General features: G+C 37.4%; 1 protein-coding gene across 2 annotated transcripts; it reads right to left on the reverse strand.

Annotated features, from left to right (window-relative positions):
• Positions 1 to 3,479: 3,479 nt before the first annotated feature.
• Positions 3,480 to 27,358, reverse strand: chico. Of its 2 annotated transcripts, none has more exons than XM_052134408.1 (9): positions 27,178 to 27,358; positions 26,842 to 27,061; positions 13,693 to 13,790; positions 12,164 to 12,227; positions 11,440 to 11,484; positions 10,239 to 10,301; positions 9,934 to 10,008; positions 6,124 to 6,386; positions 3,480 to 5,563 (listed from the first exon to the last, which is right to left on the reverse strand). In XM_052134408.1, exons 2-8 carry the CDS (start codon positions 26,866 to 26,868, stop codon positions 6,162 to 6,164), a joined length of 597 nt encoding a protein of 198 aa, XP_051990368.1. In that variant the 5' UTR covers positions 26,869 to 27,061; positions 27,178 to 27,358; the 3' UTR covers positions 3,480 to 5,563; positions 6,124 to 6,161. The 2 variants fall into 2 exon arrangements, with proteins under 2 accessions (XP_051990368.1, XP_051990367.1); XM_052134407.1 differs by having other exon boundaries at positions 6,124 to 6,389.
• Positions 27,359 to 27,388: the final 30 nt, after the last annotated feature.

Raw genomic sequence — 27,388 nt, forward strand, 5'->3', positions numbered from 1 at the left:
AACAACATTTGCTTGCATACCTATTTAGAAAGGTGCATTTACTTGCAATAGTGAGCACACAAGGCTAAACATTTAGAAATACAGCTCTATCAGCTGATATAAGGCAGAAGAAAAAAAATGAAGCATGGATGTGACGAGGAAGATATCAGAGAGAGAGAGAAGAAGAGGAGGAGGAGGAGGAGAGGTGCAGCGTGGTGGAAAACCGGGATGGGAGGGTGACGATAGCCAGAGGAATGAAAAGTGAGAGACAGTGACAGCACACCGCCTGAAAGAGATTAATGAAATATCTCTGCCATCAGCCACATCTCCATCAACTGAAGGAAATGTACAAGAGCGAGAGAGAGAGAGAGAGAGACAGAGAGCGAGAGAGAGCGAGACACAGAGAGAGAGAGAGAGAGAGAGATATGAGCTTAGACGGTTGTGATTGAATGCAATAGGGCAGATGGAGAAAGAAAGAATTAAAAGAAAGAAACGTTTGTTCAACAGGTCTTATGAAATCAGAATACTACACACAACACACGCAAAGCTATTATTAGTGACAGTCCACAGAAAATAGGCCTGCAGGTTATTCAGCAAAACAAATTTCTGCTGCCATGTTGTACATATTTCAGCCCATGTTTAAAGGTGCTGCAAGTGATTTTTTCCAATTAAACGACATGCAGAAAATGTCCTTATTACCTGTCAGAAATCACTGAAATACAATGAAAAAAAGGGAAAAGCAGCCCTGTTTAAAATACTAAAGTACAGTACACTTGAAATGAACTTATATTGCGTTTGAAATGAAAGTCCAAGTGATATTCAACACCATTACCAAAAAGTGATACGATCACATTGCTATAAATGTTTATATGGATTCAGACATGTAAAGGATTGGACCCAACATGATTTTTACTGCATGCTCAGTTTAAAATGAGCGGATGCAACACAATTCTTTAGCATTTGCGCTCAACTTAATTTCATTGCATACAATCCATCTATGCTCACTTAATCCAATTGTGTTGGGACTATGTGAACAATATTAGTTGCATAATGTGTTTGCTGAAACTTGCAGGGAATTTCCAGTTCCCAGCATGCTTTTCATGGGACTGGATTGGGAGAGTACAATTTGAAATAAACTGCTATTTTAATGCATTTCTATGCTAAATGAAACAAGAGACTTGTGTTTAATGTTCTGTTATGTTTGAAGTGTGGGTACATCATTACTGAAAATACTGTGTGTATATGAACCTCACAAAGTACATACTGATGGATCAACATTATAATGTCTGATTGGTGATCTGTAAACTCTCAGCAGAACTATACACACTTGTCTTACAGTACAAAGGTATTTACAGTATATTATATCATAATGTGTTTGTTACTAGCTAGCAACAAAGCTGTACGGTTCAATATAGTCATTTGAAATTAGGTTAACTCCATTTAGGTTTTCATCACAAAGCATTTAAGTAGAACCTACATTTTAATGTCATATCAAAGAAACTCATTTTCATTGTTTGGAACAAACGTCCACAATTGAAAGTTCTGCTGACTTTACATTATCCAGCTTATTACACAGCTACTAACCAAATAAATAATGCAAAACAATATTTTATTTCCATGTATAAATGTAATGTGAGAAGAAATGGCTGAACCTGTAAAATCCACTTCCGGTTTGCGTCGGAGTTCTGTTAGTATTTATTTTTGTGAAAATGACCGGACTCCTCATCATTTAGCCCATTACAAGACAACTTGCCAAATAAACAAATAGATGGACATGAAACATTGATTTACGTTGCAATTGTGAAATTACGTGAGAAGAAATAAATAGCTGAAGAGCTGAAATTCCACTTCCGGTTTGCGTCTTATTTCGTTTTGTTTTTAAATTAACGATCGTCTTACTGGTTAGATAAATCTTATTACAAGACTATTTACAAGATAAACAAATAAATGCATATGAAACACTGGTTTGAGTTTACATTATTTTATTAGCTTGCAGAGATCGGGAAAGATTGCACAGATACCCGGATGAGCGTTCTGATACGTCGATGTGCAGTTGTTAGAGAAATATCAGGCCTCTAGATGGCGCCATTGACCAATCAGAATCGAATATTCCAGGCAGCCGTGTAATAAGTGCATTTAACGCATGTAATGTACAAGATATCCGGTTTATTACATGAACTATAGTGTAAAATAATGAGAGACAAAAAAGTCTGAAAAGGTAAAGTGAAAGAAGAAATTTCACATAAACAATGCATGCAATACACAGGATATCTGGTTAATAACATGACCTATAATTAAATAAAAATGAAACTTTTAAATGGTAATTTTTAAAATGTGCATAGCCTATAAACAATCTGTAATATGACCCATGTTGAAAAATAAATGAATGAAAACTAAAATAAATAAAATGACAATTTTCAAGGTTGAAAGTTAAATAAAATTAAATATATATATATATATATTAGCATGTAATATACAAATTTGTAATTTATTCCATTAATGATCTGTGTAAAATTAACTAAAATAAACTAAATATAAATTCTTAAAATTACACTTTCAAAATGTAAGTGAAAACATTTGCACATAAACAAATAATATAGAAGATATCTTGTATATTACATCTATGATCTGTGGTGTAATGATTGATAATCGAATGCCCTAATAGAGGCCATGCAGGGGCGAAGCAATCCTTTAAAAATGAGGGGGGGCGCAAGTTGAACATAAATACTGTATGAGACATACATATATTTTTAGGGTTGTCAATAGATTAAAAACCTTAAAGTAATAACATGATTGTTAATGAATTTTAACTTGCACAAACACATTTGTTTTATTGGAGGGGGACACATCCCCTGCATCCCCCACGTATTCTATGCCCATTAGCCATGTCTTGTGCTAACGAAACAGCAGGTTAATGGTGCGTTTCTAAAAGCAATGAGCCCTCAATTTGTCGTGTCTGAGGACTCGAGCTGTGTGCATTAAAATGATACACACTGATGAATTATAACTCCCGCTAATTTCAGTTTCACAGTTTGCCCATCATTAAATGAAGCTGCATAAACATGAATAACGATTTCTGCTTCATGGAAGACGTAGCCTACATCAAATGCCTAATATAATAATCTTGCTGACATGTTTAATGTTGATACACCGCCTTATATTATTAAACAAAGGATTATATTTCAAATGTATGATTTATACAACACCACAACGCATATTGTGCAATAATGCAAGTCGACCGTGCCACCACCAGGACAGAAAAATGCCTCATGAATTTAGCTTGCTTAAAGGAACAGTACACCTAAAAATGAAAAACGACCCTTATGTCAGTACAAACCTGTGCGACTTTCTTTCGTAGAAAACAAAAGTAGATGTTATGAATAAGTAGATGTTCACGATGCTCTTTTTCTCACATACAATGAAAATAGATGGTGATTTGTGCACTGATGCAGAGGTACATTTTTGTAAAAAAAAAACAAAATAACAAACAACAGCATTGATAAAGGTCGAATGAATCTTTTATTTGTAAGGCACCATAAATACTTCCTTACTGCTCAATCACTCATTCAGGTATAGTAAGTTTTCACATTTTAACCTTATCTTTTTCTTCCAACAATTTTCTTTAAATGAAGTAATAAAAGCTGTTTTCATCAACACAAACACCATACATTTCCATGAAGAACATCATTGTTATACAACACACGCACGCACAGTCTTTAAAAATAACTACAAAGCTTAAAAATGTTGCAAATGTGTTAAAAGCACTGTCACCACATAAAGGAGGGGCTATATAGAGAAAGAGGTGGACCTTCAAAAAAGGGGTGGGGCATACGTTGTGATCCACCTTCACGTCATGCTCAAATGCACAAGTTGCGCTTGACTAAAAATTGTTATATTACATACATAATTGTTTAAGTAAAATTTTGGGGTCAGAAGTTCCTTTTCGCTGACGTTGAGATGAGTGAACTGAAGGTTTATCCGTTAGCAACTATAACTAGTTGAGAGCAACCAATGAATATGCATCTAATTAAAATAGTAGTGTAATCATTAATAATGTAAATGATTATAGACTTCTGTACATCACAGCATTCGCAATTTAGAACTGCACTGAATGTCCTCTGGAACACATACGTCATAAATGTAGCTTTATACATACAAAAATGTTTACAAAATTATATGTATATTGATATATTTATATATGTATATAAACTGGCCCATTGCAACAGCACACATATTTGTACATACAATCACACACACACACACACACACACACACACACACTTGTTTGTCTGTACGGTTTTGTTTGGGTGTTATCCGACTCTACGACCTTTTTTTGTTTTTATTTTTCTTCTTTGGGAAATTGGTTTTGTGATTCAAGTGAATAAACAAAAGTATCTAAATATAAAAAAAACCGAGTGGAAAAAGAAAATTCACAAGATTATAATGATAGGATACAATCCAGTTCAGATCTTAGTATGCCTATGACCCATACGAGCAAGCGTTGCTTAGAATATAGTAGCACTGGTGAGCTGAAAAACAATTAAAATAAAAAGGAATTATGGGACTCACGCTAATACTTCCTGGACACATACAAGACATGAATGTCCAGAAACGCACAATTAGAAAATACCCAATGCACCAGTGCTTATGTACAACCATACGTAGTCTTGTTTTAACAACTTGGCTACATTCAGAACGGAATACTAGCATACTACACAGTATGTACTGTAAACTGCCTGCTGTTTTTTTTTATTAATATGTGAAAAAGTATGCAATATACAACAATAAATCGTGTTGCATGTTTAAAGGAAAACTCTGGGTTCAATTCAAGCTCAAATCGAGAGCATGTGGCATAATGTTGATTACCACAAAAAACAACCTCGATTTGCCTCTCGTTTATTAAATAAAAAATGGTTGCAATAAGGCTCTTACAATGGAAGTGAATGGGGCCCATTTTTGGAGGGTTTAAAAAAGGCATAAATGTGAAGCTTATTATTTTATAAAAAGAATGTGCATTAATTCTTTTGTTAAAACTTGTATGTTCTATCATTTATATTGTTGTTTTCAGGGTTTGTTGACAGTACATCGTCATGTCAACAGGTTCTATTGTTTAAATAGTAGTTTCAGGGTTTGTTGACAGTACATCGTCATGGCAACAATTTGTAAAATTGGAAAGCGATTTAAATCACACTAAAATCAAGTTAACAAGCATATCTTTTACATCTTGTGGCTACACTTTTGAAACGGTATTTTAACGTGTACAGAACGACCCCCATTGACTTCCATTGCAAGTGCCTCACTGTAACAGATTTTTAATACAATCTTGAGTAAAAGTGTACTTAACATAAATCAGTCTGATCAAATAATCAAGAAATATATATCGTGAAATCACAGTTGATAGTACTTCTGGTTCATTTATTAGAGTGGAAACTAAGTAAAAAGTCGAGCGCATTACATTGTAGGGTGAAGAATTTGGTGCACTGTGTTCTTCTGGTTGTGTACTGCACATTGGCAAATGTACAGTAGTCGTCATCCAAGTATTCTATGCATACAGGTTATGTGCATACGGTTCACAGTATACATACTGCAGAAAGAGTAAGAGAAGTATGTTAGTATGCTATTCCAAAAAAAAGCAAATACAACTTATTCATCCATAACTCAACATGCTCTCATTGGCTAAACAGTGACACCTTCTGGTCACACATGGGACAATATCCAGACTGCAAACTAGGATCATAAAGAAAAATCAAAGTCCCTTTACAAACAGTTTTCATGAGAAAAAGTACATGAGCCTGGGATCCTTATTTAATCGGTGCACTGCATGGGAGAGGGACTTTCTTAAATTTACAAGTCTGATCATTTAGAAAAGTAACAGCACATTTCTCCTCAACCAGCATGATTTGAGGTATCATTCATGCCTGCAGAACAAACTGTGCGGGACGAGTTACTTCGGGTTAGAGGTTTGTACAAATCCCTCACCCCAAGTATGAGCTAAAGTAAAAGTGCCTTTGCAAGCACCACAAATGAAAATGCTAATTGAATGAAACTTTGCAGATTTGGGAGGAAAGATTGGCTTTAAACATGGAGACAAATGAGAAGAGAGCAGATTGTTTGGATTCCTGTGGTTCTGCACTCTATACTTACAGAACTCATACCACAGAATCAAAGAGTCTCTACGAACGCTAGTCAGATTTGTCACCATCTTCGTCGCGGTGGCCGTCGGCCCCGTCGCGAGAGCTCTTGTCTTCCTTGGCGAGATGCGCGTGTGACGCGAGGATGCTGGACAGTGACAGGAGCCCGGAGTTGGAGGTGACGGGGGGCATGGTGGGCGGGGTCAAGCCAAGGGGCAGAGGGGTCATTGGTAACGCCAAACCTTGGAGCTGAGAGAGCTGGTGAACCTGAAGCTGCTGCTGCGATAATACAAACAAACAAGTGAACAAGCATGTGTGGATGTGTTACACACAAACACCAGATCTCTCTCTCTCTCTCTCACACACACACACACACACACACACACACACATATTGGGATAATGAGTTAATATATTTTTTTACTAAATTTAACATCCAACAGCAAATGTTGTTTTTGTCAAAACTTATGGCAGTCACTTGCTTAAATATACTTCGGTTGTCCATATAATTCTACGTTTTGAGCACAGTGCGCTTGACGCAAATTTCACGTCCATACAGGCGCACAATTTTAAAAGAGTATACTTTGAAAAGTGCAGTGTTTGAGTGAGTTAGATGGATCGGTACGTGGAAAAATAAAGTATACACAAGCCTTAAAGGGGTCATGAAACGGAGAATCTAATTTTCCTTGATATTTAGACATATAAGAGGCAACGGTACAATAAAAACATACTGCAAATTTCAGAACTCAAATCTTCCTCCCCAGTCTAAAGAGCATTTATTCAAATTTCTTTCAAACGTTTCGTTTTGAAATCTGTCTGTTCGTGATGTTATGAAACATTGCTCATTTGTATTTGCACATCCCACAACCTTTGGCCCCGCCCACTGATATGCAGTTCAAGAGAAGAGGCCTTGTTATTCCTAACATAACACCTAAGGGGGCCAATCTGGAATTTTTGTATTATTTTGTATATTAACATGAACTACACAGACTCTTTGACCGCTGCCATGTATCTCACTTCTTTTAAAAGATGCGCTGTCAAGTTACAACTCTGAAAGGCAATATGTGGCCTTGTTAGGAGATAATCAACTTTATTGGCTTCATCTGTGAGTGGTCATAATGATTTGGCCCATCAGTGTATGTAAACATGTTCAATGATGTGCCTCAGTGTAGGATGATTTTGTATGTATGTGCGTCTAGTTTCACCGCTCAACGCAAGTAAATAGATTAATTCATGAATATTTATTGTATAGTGCTGAGTGTTAACTGTTGTCCTTGAGATGAACAGATTAATATATTTAGATGCAATGTATTAGATATGTGTAAACTGCGTTTTTTTGGTTTTATAATGCTGAGGGGCGTGTTCATTCTCTTACGATTGAGTATGCTGCATTTGAGGGGCTGCATGATGCTAGCCATCTAGTGTCTCTGTCTGTGCGCGTGATGCAAAATTGGTCATCAGCACAGTACATGCAGACTGCAAGCGTGCACGCTTGTTTTTTTGGCCACATGAACAGTCTGCGTCTTTGTGTCGTCGTCAGTGCACAGCACCTGCTGTTGACTGTACTCAAGAGCTAGTCGTAGTATGCATGCGTTGAACGAGTCCACATGCGCTCACGGTCAAAAGAGTATACTTTAAAAAGGTTGAGTGTCTGACCATGAGCGAGATGTAAAGGCAAGTATACCAGAGCCTTTAGTTTCCTGTCATTTTCTTTCCTCCGTGGAGTTCAAAGAAGTTTAGCAGAATATCCTGGCTGCCCTTTTTCATACAATGAAAGTAAATGGGGATGGAGGCTGTACGATAAATTAGTCCATACAACTCGTAATCTATTTTACAAGTCTTCTGAAGCGCAACAATATATTACTGTGGCAGACCAAATCAATTCCCACTACTTAGTAGGTCCTCGTGGTGGCGTGGTTACTCACCAATCCGGGTGGCAGAGGCCAAGTTGCCACCGCTTGTGAGACTGTCAATCAGTGCATCTTATCGTGTGGCTCATTGCGCATGACTCGGCAGATATTCACAGCATGTGGAGGCTCATGCTACTCTCCGTGATCCATGAACAACTTGCCACATTGAGCGAGAACCCATAAATCACAACCACAAAGAGGTTACCCCATGTGACTCTACCCTTCCTAGCAACCGGACCAATTTGGTTGCTTAGGAGACCTGGCTGGAGTCACTCAGCACACCCTGGGTTCAAACTCACAACTCCAGGGGTAAGTAGTCAGCATCAATACTTGCTGAGCTACCCAGGCCCCCATGCATATGGTTTATTGATCAAGAATACTTTAGAAAAGGTGTCTATGACATCACTTTACTTTTACACAGAATGTTATGTCTATTACTAAAATCAGTTGAATTCAGCAGCCCGTGTTGAAAAAGATGCCAATAAAGTGAGTTCAAAAACAAAACACTTTACATGTTGTTTGGAGTGCCTTTAACTATATAACTCAATCTTCCCTCTTATGGGCCTATATACACTTACATTTCTGCATTTGGAAAACATATTTATCCGAAGTGACTTACAGAGCATTCAAGGTATACATTTCATTAGTTTGTACGTGCTCCCTTCGAATCAAACCCATAATCTTGGCGTTGCTAGCGCCGTGCTCTACCAGTTGAGCTAGAACTGCTAAACGTTTCCCCATTTCCAATGGGTGCAAACCAAATGTGGATCACATGTGGGAATAAACTAGTTCTTTTTTTTTGTCCAACAAAAATGTCTTGGGCACAAATAATGTTGAAGCATTTATTTATTCACATAAAAACAATAATTTCAAAATCTTGATCTTTGAGTCTAATACTTATATTTAGTCTTTCAATTTCACGAACTGTAGTGGCTAGAACCCCTTGGGCTAGAATAAAATTTCTTATTTTCTCTGACTCCTTCAGAGCCCCAAAATAAAATGCTTACATGGATTTCCATTTCTGCACGAAATATTCTTCCAATTTGACTTTCTTGGAACAAGCAACTTTTTCGAAAGCATCATAGGCCGTGAATCGCATGAAATTTGGTATTCATCATGTAGAGATGATTGTGAAAAAATGTATTTCATTTTCAATGTCATTTAATCCTTAATAAATGATTGAATAAATGTTTGGGTCTGGCCCATAATCACTGTCTTGATGTTTGTCTGCAGAACAATTTATTTATGGCTGTTAACAAAATTAAATCATGCACCCAACCTGGTATGTAAATGTTTAAGAATGTGTGGCAGTAGGGGGAAGCGCTCCAGCTTTACAGGCAACACGCCTCGTGGTTTCGATGTAACCAAAGGGAGACACTCCAAAAGAGTACATCTAGGCCAGTAATAGGCCATGTCTAATGATATGGAAATAACATACATTTAAAATTATTTTATACCAAAATATATGACAAAACAAGGGGGCCTGTCTCAATTAAATTTGGATATGCGATTTATTCTATTAATGAATTGGTACATCAAGTAATTGATTAGATTAAAAATGTTAATCGTTGACTACTAATTTTAAAGTTTTTTTTTTTTTTTTTGTCAGGTGAATTCCTAGTTGACACATATTTGGTTGATTTAATATGGAATAACCGAATATGAAGCACAGGTCAAATGGACTCATTTTACAATGTTTTTATGGTACTTTTTTGTCCATTTCAGACAACAGCCTTTGGACACTATATGCGTTTGTTGTATTGAAAAGAGTGGCTTGAGACATCCTGCTAAACTTTTGATTTCCATCAAAAGAAGAATGTCATTTTGGGTTTGAAACAACATGAATGTGAATAAATGACAGAATTGTAATTTTTTAGGTGAATGATCCCTTTAAGATGAAAATAAATATCTTACCCTAATGATGGAGTTCATTTCAGGAGGAGTGACCTGTTTGGCTCGATCTATCGCCCCCAGGACCTGCTGTTGGTGCTACACAGACACACACACACACACTCTTATTAATATCTATACACAGGTTTCACAACAAAACACACATTTTAACATCAACACAGGTTCTCTCTCTCAGTAGGAAACACTGCATACAAAACGAACAAAAACCCACTTTAGAGCACAAACCAATGGAACATTTATTGCATCAAATTTATGATGTCATTATAGTGTGTAATGTATCTATAAATAAATAAATCACACAGTCTGACCTCTTGAGAAAGGTAGGGCAACACCTGAGCACAGATGCCATTCAATCGCTTCACAATCTCCGCCTGCGGACCACACACACACACACACACACACACACACACACACACACACACACACACACACCTCTTGTTTACCTGCATTATTAAGACAGCTGGGAATGCTCTTGCAGTTTGCTGATTTTGCACAGTTGTTGTAACGTTTGCTGATTGCTGACAATGTTTGATGGAAGCGACTGAATCTATGATGCTGCATATGCACAATACAACAACAAAACTAGGACTGCAGAATTCGAAAATCAGCCATTCCCAAAGTTCTACACGTCACCAACCCCATTTATTTATTAAATATTAATGTCTAATTTGTCAACGCTTTCAGCTGATAATAAGAGCACAGTACTTTCAGCTCTGTTTAACATACAGTGGAGTCCGAAACTCGGAGACCACAACTGAAATTGTTTATTTTCTGCATTTTGCACATTAAAAAGTTGTAATTTTCATTAATATTACAATTAATGATATCAGCAAAGAGCCATCTGTGTCACCTCAAACAGAGCTTCCTGACTGATTTTTTTTTTCTTTTTCTTCGGTGATGATGAAAGCTACAATATGAAATACCATGGATCAATATTTACAGAGTAATCCAATATTTTGTAGAAGGGGGGTCAAAAGGTTTCAACAATGATACTGGAGGTAAATACATTTTTGCATTATATGCCAATGGTTTCAATGGAGTCAAAACAAACAAATAAACAAAACAAGAAAATTATACGAAACTAGATTCATACCATTTGAGCTACATTTGTTTTTTGACACATTTATGACACATTGGGAGCCCCATTTCTCTGGGGTTTAACCACATAGGGCATTAAAAATTAAGATACCAAAAGGTAAGTTTGCTCTAAAACACAATATGAAAGGATATTAAGATAACTTTAGTTCTTCTGGAGTTATAGGTATTCTAACACACACACACACACACACACACACACACAAAGGTGTTTTATCCCCCATTTTTGGGTGCAACCATTGGCATATAATGCAACAAGGGGTTCTGATTACTTCCCGGCTGCATTTAATTCTCTTGATTTCCACACAATTGCAGAACATTTGATTAAAGTATGCAGATTATGTGAGGGCCTACAGTATTTACAGTTCTGCATAGAAAGGAGACAATAATTGGACAAAACATTACAATTCTTACCTGTTTGTGCATTTCAATGTTGAGTCCGTATGACATCTCATAATACTGCAATCAGAGGCACAGGAAACAGTAACACAGGTGAGAGCACAGGGAAGGTTTTACATTAGCTTCACTTCAGAATAACAAACCAGTTTTAGGCTCCAGGCTAAGAGCTTCGCTCTGGGCTAAACCAGCTTATCATTCAGATACGAGACCCCAGCAGTCTGGCTCAGACACCGCTGTTACAAATACTTATACATATTGATCCCCACAGCAAGAGATCAATAAGCTTGTGCTGTTTTATTACCCATGATTCTACTGATCAATAAAATGCTTGTGTGCAAATTACTGCAGACACTTGAGGGTAACCGGTGAAAAGAAAAGAGACGGAAATGATGAAAGAGAAATAAAATTTTTTTAAAAACAAATGCACACAATACACATATTGAACTAAAGTATGAAAACATGAACAAACAAAAAAAAAAAAAAAAAAAATTCAAATCAAATCAAATCTGCAAACAAAACGAAAATGAAAGAAACAAAAAATAACGGCCAAACAAGTCATTTACATTCAACGACCATAAAAAAACTCTTTGGTCAAACCACACTGGTCAAGCAAGTTATGTTATAGAAAGTATACATTACAAAGACTGCACTACATATGGTACTTTAATCATGTATAACCATAGGTATATGTCTGGCACAGTTTTAGTTCTTAAAATGTAACTGTCAACTTTATACTCACCATAATATAATGCCGCTGCATTTCAGATTTTTCACTGGCCAGTTTATCACATTCCAACTTAAGACTGAGAGAGAGAGAGAGAGAGAAAAAAAATAGTTTGTGCCGCTTATGTTTCGCTGACAGATAAGACAGTGATCTTGGATTTTATATTGACACCCATCAGTGTGGATGCAGCATCACATAAAAGCAAACTCTTTTGGTTTTCGGTTTCCAATGGCATAGAAGAAATACCCTAATCTCAGGCGTTGATCACAGCCCTAAACACGGGGGCCTGTGTGATGGCAGGCTGACGTTTTAAGACAGTCCCTTACCACGATATTTTTAGAGAAATGACGGGTCACACTAGTTTTCTACCTGCTTTGCTTCTTTTCATAATGTACTGTAGTGATTCCCTCACGCGCTGTCTTTGCTGATGCAGTGAGCGCATTAGGCGATCTGCTTGTGATATCGCCGCCTAGTGGCATCTTCGTGTGAAGGTGATGGCGGATTTAAAGGTTTAACAATCTAAAAAAAAAAAAAAAATATCGAAAACTAAATATTTTTAATTTTTTTCAGAGCCATGAAAATTTATTTTACTTTCGTTTCAGTTTTTCCAATTATGTTGATTTTTATTTCCGCATACAAATGTTATTTTTTTTCCTTTACATTGTTTTGGTTTACGATAATAGCCTTGGTGTACAGCACAGTAGATCTGAAAACACACCCGTCCATTTATCCTTCTCCATTTCCATCTTCCTTCCCGTTTGATGTGTCTGAGACATCTATTGACATAGATCACTCTTATCTCTGCTGCTGACAGATCACGACAGACAGGAAGCAGTTTTTCCAGGAGGAAAGGTTTGCACACCATCCTCACTCTCCCAGAGAGGAATTCACATGGGCACGGTGTTGTATTTTTAGTGGCATTGAGTGAAAGTGAGGAGTCTTTTGAAGGGATTCTCAAAACTGGAGCACAGGCAGGTGAACAATAGTGTTGTGTGTGCGTTAAAAAGTTAAGTTCTGTCATAGTTTACTCACACTATGGGTAAAAACTGGTGTCTTCCAGAGACCAGCAAGTTTAGCAGAATGTTCTTGGAAATTTACAATGAAAGTGAACTGGCATATTTGAATATACAGTATATTTGAACACAAATGAGATTTGAGAGCTCCAGTGGAGGGCAAGATGTTTTAAGTAAACAATCATTTGGTCTGTTCCTCACAAAAAGCTGTTGTATGGCTTCAAAAGACTCTTACTATATTGCATGAATTATATGGACTACTTTTATGATGCTTTTTGTGTTGACATTATCCCATATTCACTTTTATTATAGCTGCATGAAAATTCTGCCTTTTGTGTTTCACGACAGAAAGAAAGTAATACAGGTTTGGAACAACACAAGGGTGAGTAAATGATCATAGAATTTCATAATTGGGAGGAACTATTTAACGGTCTACTAATGGTACACATTTTGTCTTTTGAAATGTTCTGGGTATGTGCCTGTGAAACACTTATCTGTCTGTTTGTTTCTACGTGCATGCATGTTGTGTACCTGTGATATTGTGCCTGCAGGAACTGAAACTCATCCTTGATGCGATCACAAGAGTCAGACGTGGTGAATTTGAGTGGCTGTGTCGACTGAGACGATGCCTGTAAAACAACCATTAAAATGAGAGATTAGATTTGACACTTATGATAAACTGTGGCTGGTCACTTTACACATTACTCGGACACTCTTTACCATACATGCTAACGGGGAACAGTTTCTGGTGCCCCCCAAGAGTAAGATGGTGCCCCCGTAGGGAATGGGTGCACTGCGCAGACTGCGTAATATACATAAAGGGAGCTGCATTAGCTACTAAGAAATGTATTCAGATAGTCCCTTACCACATCCTTGACAGTATTAGCAAAAATGCTTTGATTTATTATTAATAAAAAGTATATATCCTTTCTTTTAAGCAGAGAACTTTCCTGACCAATGACTTATGTATACATCAGTGTTGGTTTATATGCATTTTTTTTTCCCTTTACCTGTACTTGTCTTTATGACTCAGTGATTGCATTCATATATTGTTGGATCGGTGTTATTTTGTACATCTTATTGAACATTTAACCTTTATTTAAATAAAAATATCTACCATTTTAGCACAATGTGTAGACTTTTCAGACGGTTCCTTACCACACTTTTAGCTAGTTTCAGCACAATGTGTGGCCTTCTCAGACAACCCCTTACTGTATGAATAATTTCCAACTTACTGTACATCAATGTTAAATTAATGATCTGGAACAATTTTGTAGGGACAGCATCTGACCAGCTTACGGGAGAAATCGTGCCTCGTATTGATTTGATACGGGACTCATCATTTCATATATAAATACGGGTCGATCCCGTACTTTAAGGGACGGGTGGCAACCAACCCAACCTGGAGTTCTAATACATTCTCATAAGCAAAGTGTGGATGCGGAAAATCGTGAGTTTATCGGTAGAAATTGTAAATCGGGAGTACAGCGGGAGGAGCAGAAAAACGGGAGAAATCCGGTAAAATCTGGAGTGTTGGCAGGTATACCCTTTACCCGTCTAATTGGGCAGTTCTTCACTAGAATAGAAGACAATGGTGGACCAGATTTTATTGATCATTAAAAAGGAGTTAGCCAGCTAACCTTTGTTTATCTGATAATTCTAGTCTTTTACACATTTAGTCATTTAGCAGATGCTTTTTACAAAAAGACTTACAAATGAGACACATAGCAAGCAATGTGTCAAAGTTTAACAACATCTGCAGTATAGGACTCCTAAGTTCTCACAGTGGTTGTAGTAGTAAAGATGCTAGCACAATTCTGTACATTAAGTTCAGGTTAAGTGCAGTAGTAAGTGCAATTAGTGTGGGTAGGTTAAGTGCTCGTGGAACAAATGTGTTTTCAGCTGGTTCTTGAATGTTGAGAAGGTAACAGCAGATCAAGTGGAGGTTGGAAGTTCATTCCACCACAAAGGAGCAGAGAAAGTGAAAGATCGAGGCAGTTTGTGATGGGACCACCAGGCGACGCTCGTTCATAGACCACAGAGAGCAGAGTTGGAGCATAGACCTTAAGTGAATTGAAGTAAGATGGTGCAGTTCCATTGGCTGTCCTGAAAGCCAGAGACAAAGCCTTCAATTTGATGCAGGCAGCTACACCAGAGGATTGTAATCAAGAGTGGGGTGGCATGAGCACTTTTTTGCTGATTGAAGACTAGATACGCTGTTGCATTCTGAACCATCTGCAGTGGCTTAATTGTGTTAGCTGGAAGGCCAGCCAACAGAGCATTGCAGAAGGCCAGTCTTGAAATGACCAGAGCTTGGACCAGGAGCATATTCTGACAGGAAAGGTCTGATTTTCCTGATATTGTAAAACTTTCAACTTCATGGGCACAATCGTTTTGCTAGGAGTTTGACTCTGCATCCTTTTTAAATGTTTTTTTGAAAGTTCAGATACAGAACGACTTTATAATTGTATAACTGGTGCATTTTCCCTTTCTTATTGCACATTATTTAAAGGTGCTCGCAGTAATTTTTTTTGTTGTCTTGTGCATTATCTTGGACTTACCTAGAAGTGTGGATGCAGCATAATTTAAAATCAATAGTTTAAGATTCCACTGTAGAAATGTAGTATTCACACACCACCTCTCGTTTCCAATGCTGCACGCTAGATAGGACACATCCTTTGAAAGCTGCAGTAAACCGAGCGTCCTCCTTTAAACAAGCCTCATTTAAACAAGATGGCCTTTATAGGACAAACGGAAATGGAAAGTAACCCGTTTGCTACGACAGCACGCCACACTTTAACAAGCGTGAGCACTTTGAGCGACAAGGGAACAAAGTCCCTTTGGAAGGGAATGTATAAGTTCAATTTGAGGAGAGTTATAATGATACAGAGAGAAAAGAATATAGATTTTACAGGTGTACTTTTATTCTATAATACTTTATATATGAATATAATTATACATATGACATACTCTGCACCCGTCTACAGAGGTACTTCAACTTGTTCAAATGCAAGTAATGTTAATTCCCATAATATTTTCCGAGCAAATTGGCTTCATTTTTTTAGACAAATGATGTTAATTTCTTTTGAAGCAAATAATTTTGGGCTGTGAGTGCCCATGTTGGATACAACTCTTGAATCCTCCAAATTCCATGAAAGGTCGCATTCAAAGGCTGCATGAAATAATCAATGAGTAAAATTATCCAACAATAGGACATAATGTTGGCAGTGGAGTTTGGGCCATTTACTAGCAGATGAATCAGTCTTGTTGATAAGTCAGTCTATCACAAAATATAGTCTTGTCAAAGCATCAGTGCACAGTAAAAGTACACAAAGCACAGTGACAGAAAATAAAGAAACAACAATAGAGTCAAGATATATAAAACTATAATAATAAAACACATACATAACACCTTTCTGTCTGTCTGCTAGCGAGGTAAAACCACTCCACTGTTGCCCTTTATGATGCTAATAAGGGACTTTGGCCTGAGTGACCCAGACATCTGCTGCGCACACACACCCACACCTCCAGGGTCTTATCCGCTTTTTTGTCTCCAAAATTGCAGCTGGTGTGTGTGTTGTTATTGTTGCAGAGGAAGTGAGATGTTTCAGGAGAGTTGAGCGCGATGGAGACAAACACCATTCTTGCAATTACACACATGCTCAAATCTGTGTTCTTTCCCCAAGAGTACTGATCTCTCAGAAGTGAATGTGTTCACAAACACATTAGCACATACATGCACATCTGAGGAGTGTGTGAAGATTTCAGAGAATAAGTGTGTGTCTCGAGGGGATTAACCTCTATGTTGGGGGTGTTGTACTGACAGGGGGTCTTGTTAATTTGGTTGTCCTTAATAATGTCCTCAAGACCCCTGAACACCCTTACAACACAATACACACATAACGAACCCAAACCTGTGTGTGTGTGTGTGTGTGTGTGTGTGTGTGTGTGTGATGCTTGAGTGCTAACGTTTCTAAACAAAGAGTCTTGCCATTCTGAAGAAAATGTCTCGATGCCAAGATCCTAGGATGTTGCTTAAGGCCCAGGTATACTTAGTTTTTGCACGTTCCGGAACGGATCGAGCCTGGCCAACTAAGTTGCCTTTGTGAGTATACTTTTCTGACCACGAGCGATCATGAACGTGTTCAACGCATACGCACCACAACTGCTTTGTGACACTCTTTTAGTACAGTCAATGGCCAGCAGCGCAGAAGCGGAGACAAAAAGAAAATCTAGGCGGTGCGCGGTCAAGCCATGCGGCTGCACTGATGATGAAATTTGCGTTTGATCAGTGGACGCGCAAAGTATACTTTGGCCTTTATCGACACAAGTCAAAAGTGCCTACCTGCAAGTCTCAATTGCTGGGTTTCCGTCAGTGGTCAACCGATATGGATTTTTCCAATGGCCAATACTGATATCTAGAGAGCAGGATGGCCGATATAAATGCAGATATACATTTTATCATCAGCAAATAAGATGTATAAAAATTATTTCTAAAGTGAAACAAACATTGCATCATTTAATGCAGTTTTAACTCAAATTTGCATTAAAAAAAACTTGAAATCAGAAAGTGTTGATTATCCATTGAGAAATCTATTGGTAGATTTTGAAACTGATATTTACGTCCTGTAACTCGATCGGTGAGGAGTAGTTTGGCCAATCGCATAACCCAATCACTCATGTCGCAAAAGACGCGCGGCTCCTTTAAGACATCACTAGCACTTTCATGGCATCACAGAGTTTGGGGAATACTGGCATAATGTTGTAACTTAAGACTTGAGTTATGGCGAATATGAAAAGTTAGTGTATGGTACTGCTAATGAGGCATTTCACACAGGACAAGGAAAAGAGTAAACAGCGCAAGCTGTGAAACAGTCCTTATTATCATTGATGTCAGCATCTCGGTCTCTGCCGTGCTTAGACATCTCAGTTATAATGCAAGTTTCAAGATGTGGTAAATGTGTTAAATGTTGTATCGGCTGATCGCATCCCTAGGACTGGCACAAAGGAAAGTTTACACTTCTGTTAATCAGCCAAACAAACACTGTTATTTCTGTAATTTAAGGAAAAAAATTTAGTTTAATTCAGTAAAAAATTAACAGCATAATTGTATATCAAGTGTTTTGTCTTGTTTTCCATTTAAAAAGACCTAAAACCACTTAAAAAAAAAAAAAAAAAAAAGATACTTACTTGAGAAGTACCATGCAAGATATTTAGACAAGCTTTCAGAGAATATTTAAAATACAAAGTGTATTTTTCACCCGTTCATACTTCTGCCAGTGCAGTAAAGTAAAAATATACTTATATTCAGCTTCTTAAGTAAATGTATCTTGCTTTGAGGATTTTTAGATATTTTAAAATATTTAATATTATATTCAAAATTCTCATATATATATATATTTTTATTCTGCAGTATATCTCCTAAAGTAAATATGTGTTGTTTTAGAGTTTTAGATCAGAAAACAAGCCAAAACAACAACAATTTAAAAATGTATAAAGACTCTCACCATTTTGAACTCACAAAAAAACAAACTCTCTTCTTAATAGAGCTGCGCATTGCATATTTTCTTCAAGATAAGATACACACCGCAACATATGTATGATGATTCACTTTGTCATCACGTTATAATCTAGCGCATCAGCCGGGTGCAGTTTCAATCTCTCCCCCTTAGATCAGGTCACGCGACTCGTGGAAGAGGCAGTGACAGCACACAGATATGCCAGTTTCGGAGTTTGTACTTAATTAAATGACCTGCTTCCTTATTATTTGGACTTTAATAAAGGATGCATTAAAGATATTATGCCAGTGGTTTTCCTATTAAGACGCTCGACATGCAAGTTTTGCTTAGGTGGAACGGCAGCTCTGCTTCTGCATTTACTTAATTTGTATTTTTGTATAATGTCCTGATACTTGGTGATCTACTTCACCTTAAGCTGTTTGGAAAGTTTGGAGGGCATCTGGACTGCGAGAGGAGTTTTCTTCCTCTCCTCAATCATGTACTTGAGCTGCAGTGCTGTGCTCACTCACCATCATTAGTTGCACGCGATTACGTTAATGGAGTTCAAACTACTATTGGACAACAAAAATGTTGACAATTCTTTTTTATTGTTGCCGTTGCTGATAACGACATTTTAATCGATTGACAGCCCAAGTTGACCATTTGTGCATGTGTTATGGGTGTGCAATAGCTTGATGTGTCCCAATGAAATGTCTGATTTTAACAATTCTTCGCAGATAGCTTTTGACATTAGGAAGTGTTTAACCCACAGCTGGTCATGTAAGTGGGTCCTCACAATACGCCAGAACAACAGCCATTTCAACCCTCATTATACGAAATATTAAACTAATTCTGCGGTGTCTCCTGACAGCATTTAATGAAATAATGTACAATTGCTCACACGTTTTGTTATCCGCAAGCTGATTGGAGGGTTTCTAATGGAATTCAAAAGTAAAACGTGTCTATTACATGGTTAAATTGACATAACAGGTCAGAGTGAGTGAAAGAGAATCAATATAGCATCAAGCAGATCACTAATGACTCAGTTATGACATCACAATGAGCTAAAAAGAACCAGAATCACAGGTGTCCAACTTCCCAGAAGATCATGCCTGACATACAATCAGTATTTCTTAGAAATTACCCATGAATCCCCACACGAACTCTAAATTACAAGGTAAGAGGTGTGGAGTGCTAAAGATATAGCATATTCAAAAGAACCATGTTTAATTGTATAGGGGCAAGCACCATTCATATCTTCAGAAACTGTAAAAATCTAACTGGAACATATATTTTTACGAGTAAAAGAGAGAAGCAAAATTAAAATACTTCTCTAATGCTCAAAAAAAAAAAAAAAAAAAAGACTAAAACAATGACACCAAATACAAGACCTCAAAAAGTTAAAGATCAGTGGGTTATCTAGGCACATGAAAAACTGCTGAATTCAGAGAAATGGAATCGGTTACTGTCCATTATCTCCACCGGGCACGGAGTTCAAGAGTTCAACGGGAGAGAGGAAAAGTATGGTCAACAGTCTGATGAAGAGCTGCTTATGGTGACCAAACACATCACTAAAGCAGTAATCCTTATCCGTAATCCAACAGCCGTCACTTATTACCTCAAACAAGCGGAACAGGCCCAACAATTGGATTAACAACATGTGTAATAAAGCATGAGAACTCACGCACACCTTATTCTGAATTAAGTGTGTTCCATTCAATCTTAAAGCTGAAGTGTGTAACTTTTTGGTGTTAAAATACTTTCTCCTATCCCATCTTAATATGCAGGGACAACTTTAAGCAAGTCATTCTTAGGTACATTTTCTCAAAAACTGTAAACACAAAAGCTAGCAACAATCCATCAAGTTCCATTTGGGACGATTCTACACTTTGAAAATTCATACACTACAAGGCTATGTGCATAGTATATATTGTAAGTGAAGAGGGAATCATTTGGGACACGCGTTGTTCTGTGGAGCAATAGATATTTCACTGTTTGTTTTAAGCGGCAAGGCCAGCACAACACACAAACACGGACTCAATCATTGGCGTGATTTGGGGGTGGGACTATCAGTTTGCTAAACCAACGGAAGGCACAGAGGGTGTATTCGAAAGATGTTTGAATACAACGTGAATAACACTTCAACATTTTCATTCTCAATGGTGACTGTAAACATTTCAGCTCGTATATCCGATGAAAAGCCGTGCAAGTAATTAAACATTCAAAAGACATTAAATAAAAATCGAATAATTTCATTAAATATACACATTTTCATTGATATGCATTTTATATATATTTCATACAATGATACAAAGTAGCATTAATAAAACGCATTACCCGTGTTAATTGTTTTTACTGTGCAAAGCAACTTCCCTGACTTATTTTTGAAACCCCTGCTGAACATTGCATAATACTATGCAGATGGAAATTAGCTAGTAGCTAAATCTGGTGCAAAGCATCTCTTCTCTTGTGAGATTAATGTTTTTTGTGAATGGTCCCTGACAGATAAATGAATAAAATAAATACTATATTACTGTGGGACACGTCAGGTTGACTATTACAATATAATGCGGAATTATCATTATTATTCTGATTATTACATTTACGTTATACAAAAGTAAAATATTTCTGTCATCGTCACCTGGGGGCTTTTATTTTGACACCGAAAGTGCTGCAGTGCATACCTCAACTTTACAAGGAGCTTTTATTTTGACACAGAAAAGGCAATGGGACAGTGGTGATTTACTGCCACTCTCTCAGCAGCTGTACTGCTAAATAAGGCGGAAATGTGTCACAGTCTGTGAAATAGGTTGTGTGTATTTGACAGTTTACAAATGTTCAGAAACACTGTAATCTCCTTTTCTGTTATTCTGTGCCACATTTGTAGATTTGTATAATATCTTGTTGCGATTACTAATGTTTGGAATTGTGCGAATGCTTGAATCTGCTTTACTTTGAGGTCACAATGCACATGAACTGATCTGAGAGCGCCTTCATGCGTGCATACAGGTCACTGGTTTGTTCTGAATCACACACAGACCGTGTTTATCCGTCTTCAAATCACAGCATATTGTGGATTAGTAATCACATATGACCATCTCACCATTTTTATGTTATTTTGTTTAATTGTGCAGCCTTGAAGTACCAAGAAATGAGTCTACTGATGTGCTCTTTCTGAAACTTAAATGGCAGCACATTCAAATCATTGTGATATTCACGATATTGTTCAATTTTAGTTCATCAGCTAAATTATCTCGATATATCGCCCAGCCCTACAATCAGCACAAAGTCTGTTTTATTGCAGCAACATCAGTGGTTTAGGCAACTAAGTCAAACTGATCACAAAAAACTAAATTCCTAAGAAAACAGTAAATCTTTAAGGCTAAAATTAAATTGAGGATTCGGCTGTGACTCCTAATCCAAGATTTGGGATCCTGCAGTTAATCTCTAGTTGATGCCCATTTCAGAGGTTTAAGACCAAACTTTGGACAGTGTACTAAATAATTAATTTGCTGCAGTAAGACATGTCAAAATAGTGTCTTTAACAAAGTCAGTTCTCACTCTGATGACACACTCACGGAGCACTTTATTAGGAACACCTGTACACCTACATATTCATACGAGTATCTAATCAGCCGATCACGTGGCAGCAGTGCAATGCATAAAATCATTCAGATACTGGTCAGGAGCTTCAGTTAATATTCACATAAACCATCAGAATGGGGAGAAAATGTGATCTTCGACTGTGGCATGATTGTTGGTGCCAGACGGGCTGGTTTGATTGTTTCTGTGACTGCTGAAAATACAGCTGATTTTCACGCACAACAGTACCCAGAGTTTACTTTTCCAAAACAAAAAACATCCAGTGAGTGGCAGTCCTGTGGACAGAAAAGCCTTGATGAAAAGGCTAAAAAAGAAATGCTACAAATCCTAATGGGATCAAACAGGAATTCAGTAAGAATCAACTAACATCCTACTGGAAAAACTGCATTCTAAAAAAGGGAATTGTACTCATTAGAAGTACGCCCATCTAATTTGCATAGCCACAAGGTAATAATACAACGAGTGATAATTCAATGGTTGATGATAATAGAGACGGGACAACGGCTTGTTGGTTAAATGTGAGTGAATGATTATCTAAAGGGTAAAAACTTGAGGGTAATGTTTATACTTTGGATAACTGATAACCATTCTTTGATGATTAACAGAGGGAATGCTTATACGTTTAAGTAATTGATTCCATTATTCAATGATTTACCATCAATCAATCATTGCATTACCATTAACCACATGTGTCGTATTTCATACGCCATAGCTGCGGATCATGAAAAACACTTAACTAAATAGTACATAAATAAAAAGCAATGGTGTTGATGTCGGAGTTGCGGTTATGTTCAATCGATAGCTGGATTGCATTTAGGGCTGCCCCCTAATAGTGGACCAAACGTTAGACGATGAGAAGAGTCTTGGTCGACCAAGTTTTGATTGGTCGCAGAAAAAAAGAAAGACTCCACAGGAAGTGGTGAAGTCAAGCAGTCAGTGACGGACAGACATGATCGTTTACACAGCTGGTCCATGCGGTAATTATGTCTGGCAGGAAATCCAAAGTGTGGGATAATTTAGAGAGGGTAAAGGATGACCCCCAAGAAGGTGACATACAAACTCTGCAGGCAAACGATCGCCTATCATTCATCGACCGTTGCCACTGTTAGCCACACAGCATTGGCCGCTCAATCTAATGTTAGATAACCTAGATAAATATGCGCTATAGTCTTATGTGTTCGTGGGGAAGCTAAATTAGTAGTTTAACTTAATGTGCATTTCTCTCTTTAAATAAACACAATTTTCCGACACATTCAGAATCATTACCGCTTTTGCTGGTGTCGCTGCGGCTCGCTTCATGCGTGTGCTTGTAAAATTCATATTTTAAAGGCTCATTATTATGGTTTAGTATTTCTCTGTAATGTAGAAGTGTTAGCAATGTTACTTATAACATTCATTCTCAGTCCTGGAACTCATACAATTTTTTGATGCCCCCCAAAAATATTTAAGTAATTCAATTAATGTCATAAACGTGCGACAACTTGCACGATTAGTCAACTAATGGCTTAAACGAACAACTACTAGTCGACTAGGAAAATCTTTGGTCAGGGGTAGCCCTAATTGCATTGTTAGTGCTGTCTTGATATAATATTAGCTGAATAATTAGCTAGTGGCTATGTAGCCACTAGCCAGCTAATACTTCCTAACCGGCTGATTTCATGACTCAGTTAGCTAGTTGTGTATAACTCAGCCGAACTGCTTGCATTTTTAGCAATACGTACATGATCCGATCGTCTAGATGTAGAACATAAGCTAAATATTGAAAGTTCATCATCAAATATTTTTCAATAAATATCAATATCCTATTATCATCCAGTTTAGGTCTATAGCGATTATAAAAAAAAAACAAAATCAGATCGTGGTTTTTTGATCTAACCACGGTTATTTGAAACAACCACGATTATTGGACACTCTCATTCCAATCACATTTGAATTCCCAAACGAGGGAATTTTAAGCGAATATACTCTATACATTCCAGGAACGGCATGTTTATGTCATTCAGTTGAACTACAAGTCCGAGTGTCACTGAGCCGCATCGCAAACGTCAACCAGCTCCTGTCCTGAAGAGCGCGTGATGCACGCACTGTCAGCAGAGGCCTGCAAACTCCTAAACACACCTTAAGAAATATGACAATTTAAATGACAATTAATTGTGAAAGCACTAAAACAGACAATTAAATCATCATAATCGCAATTATTTGTTTGACAATTAAACGTGAGCAAAATGTCATAATCATGTCAGCCCTAGACCGGTCCTTTGGCATCGTTATTGGCCTATAGGTTTTTGTTGATATAGAATTCGCACTAGCCCAGGAACCAAACCATGTTGGTGGAAAAGGGCTAAAGTGACTGAACGAGCTCGATCCCATTTCAATAGCTGTCAAAGCATTCAATTCATTTCTCAACAATCTTAAGACAGCAGTTGAAATGTCGCCCAAAATTCTACCTCGGAATTGAAAAAAATGCTTCAATTAAAGCAACCCCCCAAATCTGTACTCTCATGAGGAGGTTTTTGTTTAGTGTCCTTGTGCATCCACATACTGTATGTCTGTGTGTGCGCGCGCAACAGGGGAAAAGGCAATTAGGCTTGAGTGCAAACAAATTAATGCCTGGGGACTCATTAACACAAGCTGCCCACTGTGTGCACAGGAACAATTCATGGAAACGACACAATTAAGCCACAACAGGGAAGGAACCAGGCAACTGGTGTGCAAACAAGCCTCTGACCATACCTGAGCCAGAATACATTCATAAACCCTTTCATTTAAACATGCCACCTGGAAACCTGACCTGTGTTTCATGAGATTAGAGAACACTGGAGCAAGCATGAGCAGTATTTTCTCCTAAAATGTCTCTGAGGTGATGCAAATATACACTGTAAATATTAATAGTAATCTCAAATAAAAAAAACCTTTTTTTAAATACTTAACTTACACCGTCTACACCGGGCATGTCCTTTGACGTGACGGCATCCTTTGATGCCGTCTATACGGGACGCTGCGACACGAACGTTCTAACCAGTTTATTTGTGTTGTTGGCAGTAGTAGCGCCAGCGTGTGCAGCACATAAAGAAACGGGACATCGGTTTACCACTACAAAACAACATTGATTATAATGGGTTACATTGCTTTTGACACAAGACGCCACACACGTTTGGTGTAGACAGGGTTGGAAGCTTACATTTTTCTTAATCTTACTAGTTTTTATTAAGTTGCCGCTACTCTCTAAATCATAAAGTTGTCATTACTTAAACATTAAAGTGGTCCCAATTAAACAATAATTGAAATTTCACATTTTGGGATAATGGTCTCTAAACTTTGGCTTCGAGTACTACTAACTCAAAATGAACAAGTACAAAATTGCGGCTGTATGAAATACCCATAAGCCCTTATGCTTGAATAAATGATGTGTGTTTGGGCAAACCAAGGGAACTTATGTACAAAAATGTAGATAGTTTGAATTCTTATGACTGTTGTTTTGTTGTAGCTGGTTGATAGTTGTGATTTGTGTGAAGTCACCATCAGGGTGACTAGTGTTACCCTATGGTGAAGTTGGAGCATGTTAAATTTAAGCCCTTCTTCTTTACTCAATTGCACTTCACAAAAGTGCAGATTTATGTGCACTGACATCCTGAAAACGTAACGTGCCATATGGTTAACAGAGATCCCGGTCATAAATTACCTTTAAATTGTACATGACATGCAATAACTTAATTTAGATAACTAAATAAATACAAGCATACTTTAATCACAGATGAGTTAAGTTTACTTGAGATAAAGAAGAATGGTTATTTAGAAAAAATGTTTTAAAAGGTCAAGGTATTTGGTTTTACAGTGTAGACAGAATATTGAGCTTTTTTAAAATTATGAGACAATTAATGATGCAATAATATCAATTTTTCACAAAACAGTACTGTGGCAGAACTGTGGCACAGTGATGGTAATAGTATACTAAATATAATTTACCATCCATTTAAATGGGGCATCAAGGCAATTCAAAGAATTACAAATGGTACCATGTCCAAGAAAACATATTACAATTCTTGTACAGGTCCAAAAAAGCATGGCAATAACATGATGAAAGGGATTTCCATTGTACCATGTCCAAAGAAGCATGGTTTTATCATTGTGCAGGCCCTAAACCCATGGTACTGCCATTACACATATCCACGAAAGCACCATGGTGCCAATATGTCAATCACCATGTCCAAAACATGATATTACTATTAAAAACATGCTTTTACCATTGTAACACCCCATTTTGTTTTTGTTGTTATTATAAAAGTAACATGTCTAAACCACAGTCATCCCATGGTACATTTTAGAACTATTTCTTAAGATTTGTTTGTACAAAAATCATGAACACTAGAGTGGATATAAATGTTGCAAGCTCCCATTGTGATACTGAAAATGCATTCCAGTCCAATCATAACCTCCATACGCAGATACATGCAAAAGATACAATGCATCAGGCTATTACACAGATGCAATGTTACAATGCATCACTCAGGAAACACATGCTGAAAGAGAAACCGTCACTGTTGCAACAATGTAACAAAGAGAGAAAAAAGACCCTTACCGAATGCCTGGCTTGTGGAAACATCATGTCAACCTGTTTGTGCTGTATTCTCCTTGTGTTAATGGAATGAGATAGATTCGGATGAATGTCCTCTTTGTTTGGTCTTTGTCGCGGGGACAGATTCCGTCCTGATTGATCAGTTTGACGACAGAAATGCAGTCTGGCCTCTTGAACAGATTTCCTGGGTCAGTTCATCAAGATTTTACTTCCAACTTCTTGCCTTTTAGAACAACAAAAGCAACACACTATCTTTATTATGTGAAATAGCGGGTAGATATTAGGAAAAATATATATATATTGTTGAAACAGGACAATAGTAACGATTAATCCACGCACTTTACGTCAATTTGTTTAGATAGAGTAGTAAAGACAAGCTACATAGCTAAAGCTAACAGAAATGTTTATATTGCAAATAAATGCGGAAGATGCATTAAGAGAGAGACAAAAAACGTCTAAATCGAAATCTTGACGTATTAAAACTAGATTTGACAGTGAAAGCACAAACTAGGTAAGAAAATCATGCCTCTTCCGCCGCTTCTGGACTCAT

This window comes from Xyrauchen texanus, chromosome 9 (assembly GCF_025860055.1).
Source record: "Xyrauchen texanus isolate HMW12.3.18 chromosome 9, RBS_HiC_50CHRs, whole genome shotgun sequence".
Classification (NCBI taxonomy): domain Eukaryota; kingdom Metazoa; phylum Chordata; class Actinopteri; order Cypriniformes; family Catostomidae; genus Xyrauchen; species Xyrauchen texanus.

Bases quoted from the DNA above. Each gene is read 5' to 3' on its own strand.
- chico (XM_052134407.1), bottom strand. From the start codon at position 26,868: ATGATGTTTCCACAAGCCAGGCATTCG. The intron at 13,791-26,841 runs GTAAGGGTCTTT...GTTGTTTTACAG, and splicing joins TTCCACAAGCCAGGCATTCG to GCATCGTCTCAGTCGACACA. The intron at 6,390-9,933 runs GTAAGATATTTA...GTATTATCGCAG, and splicing joins AAATGAACTCCATCATTAGG to CAGCAGCTTCAGGTTCACCA.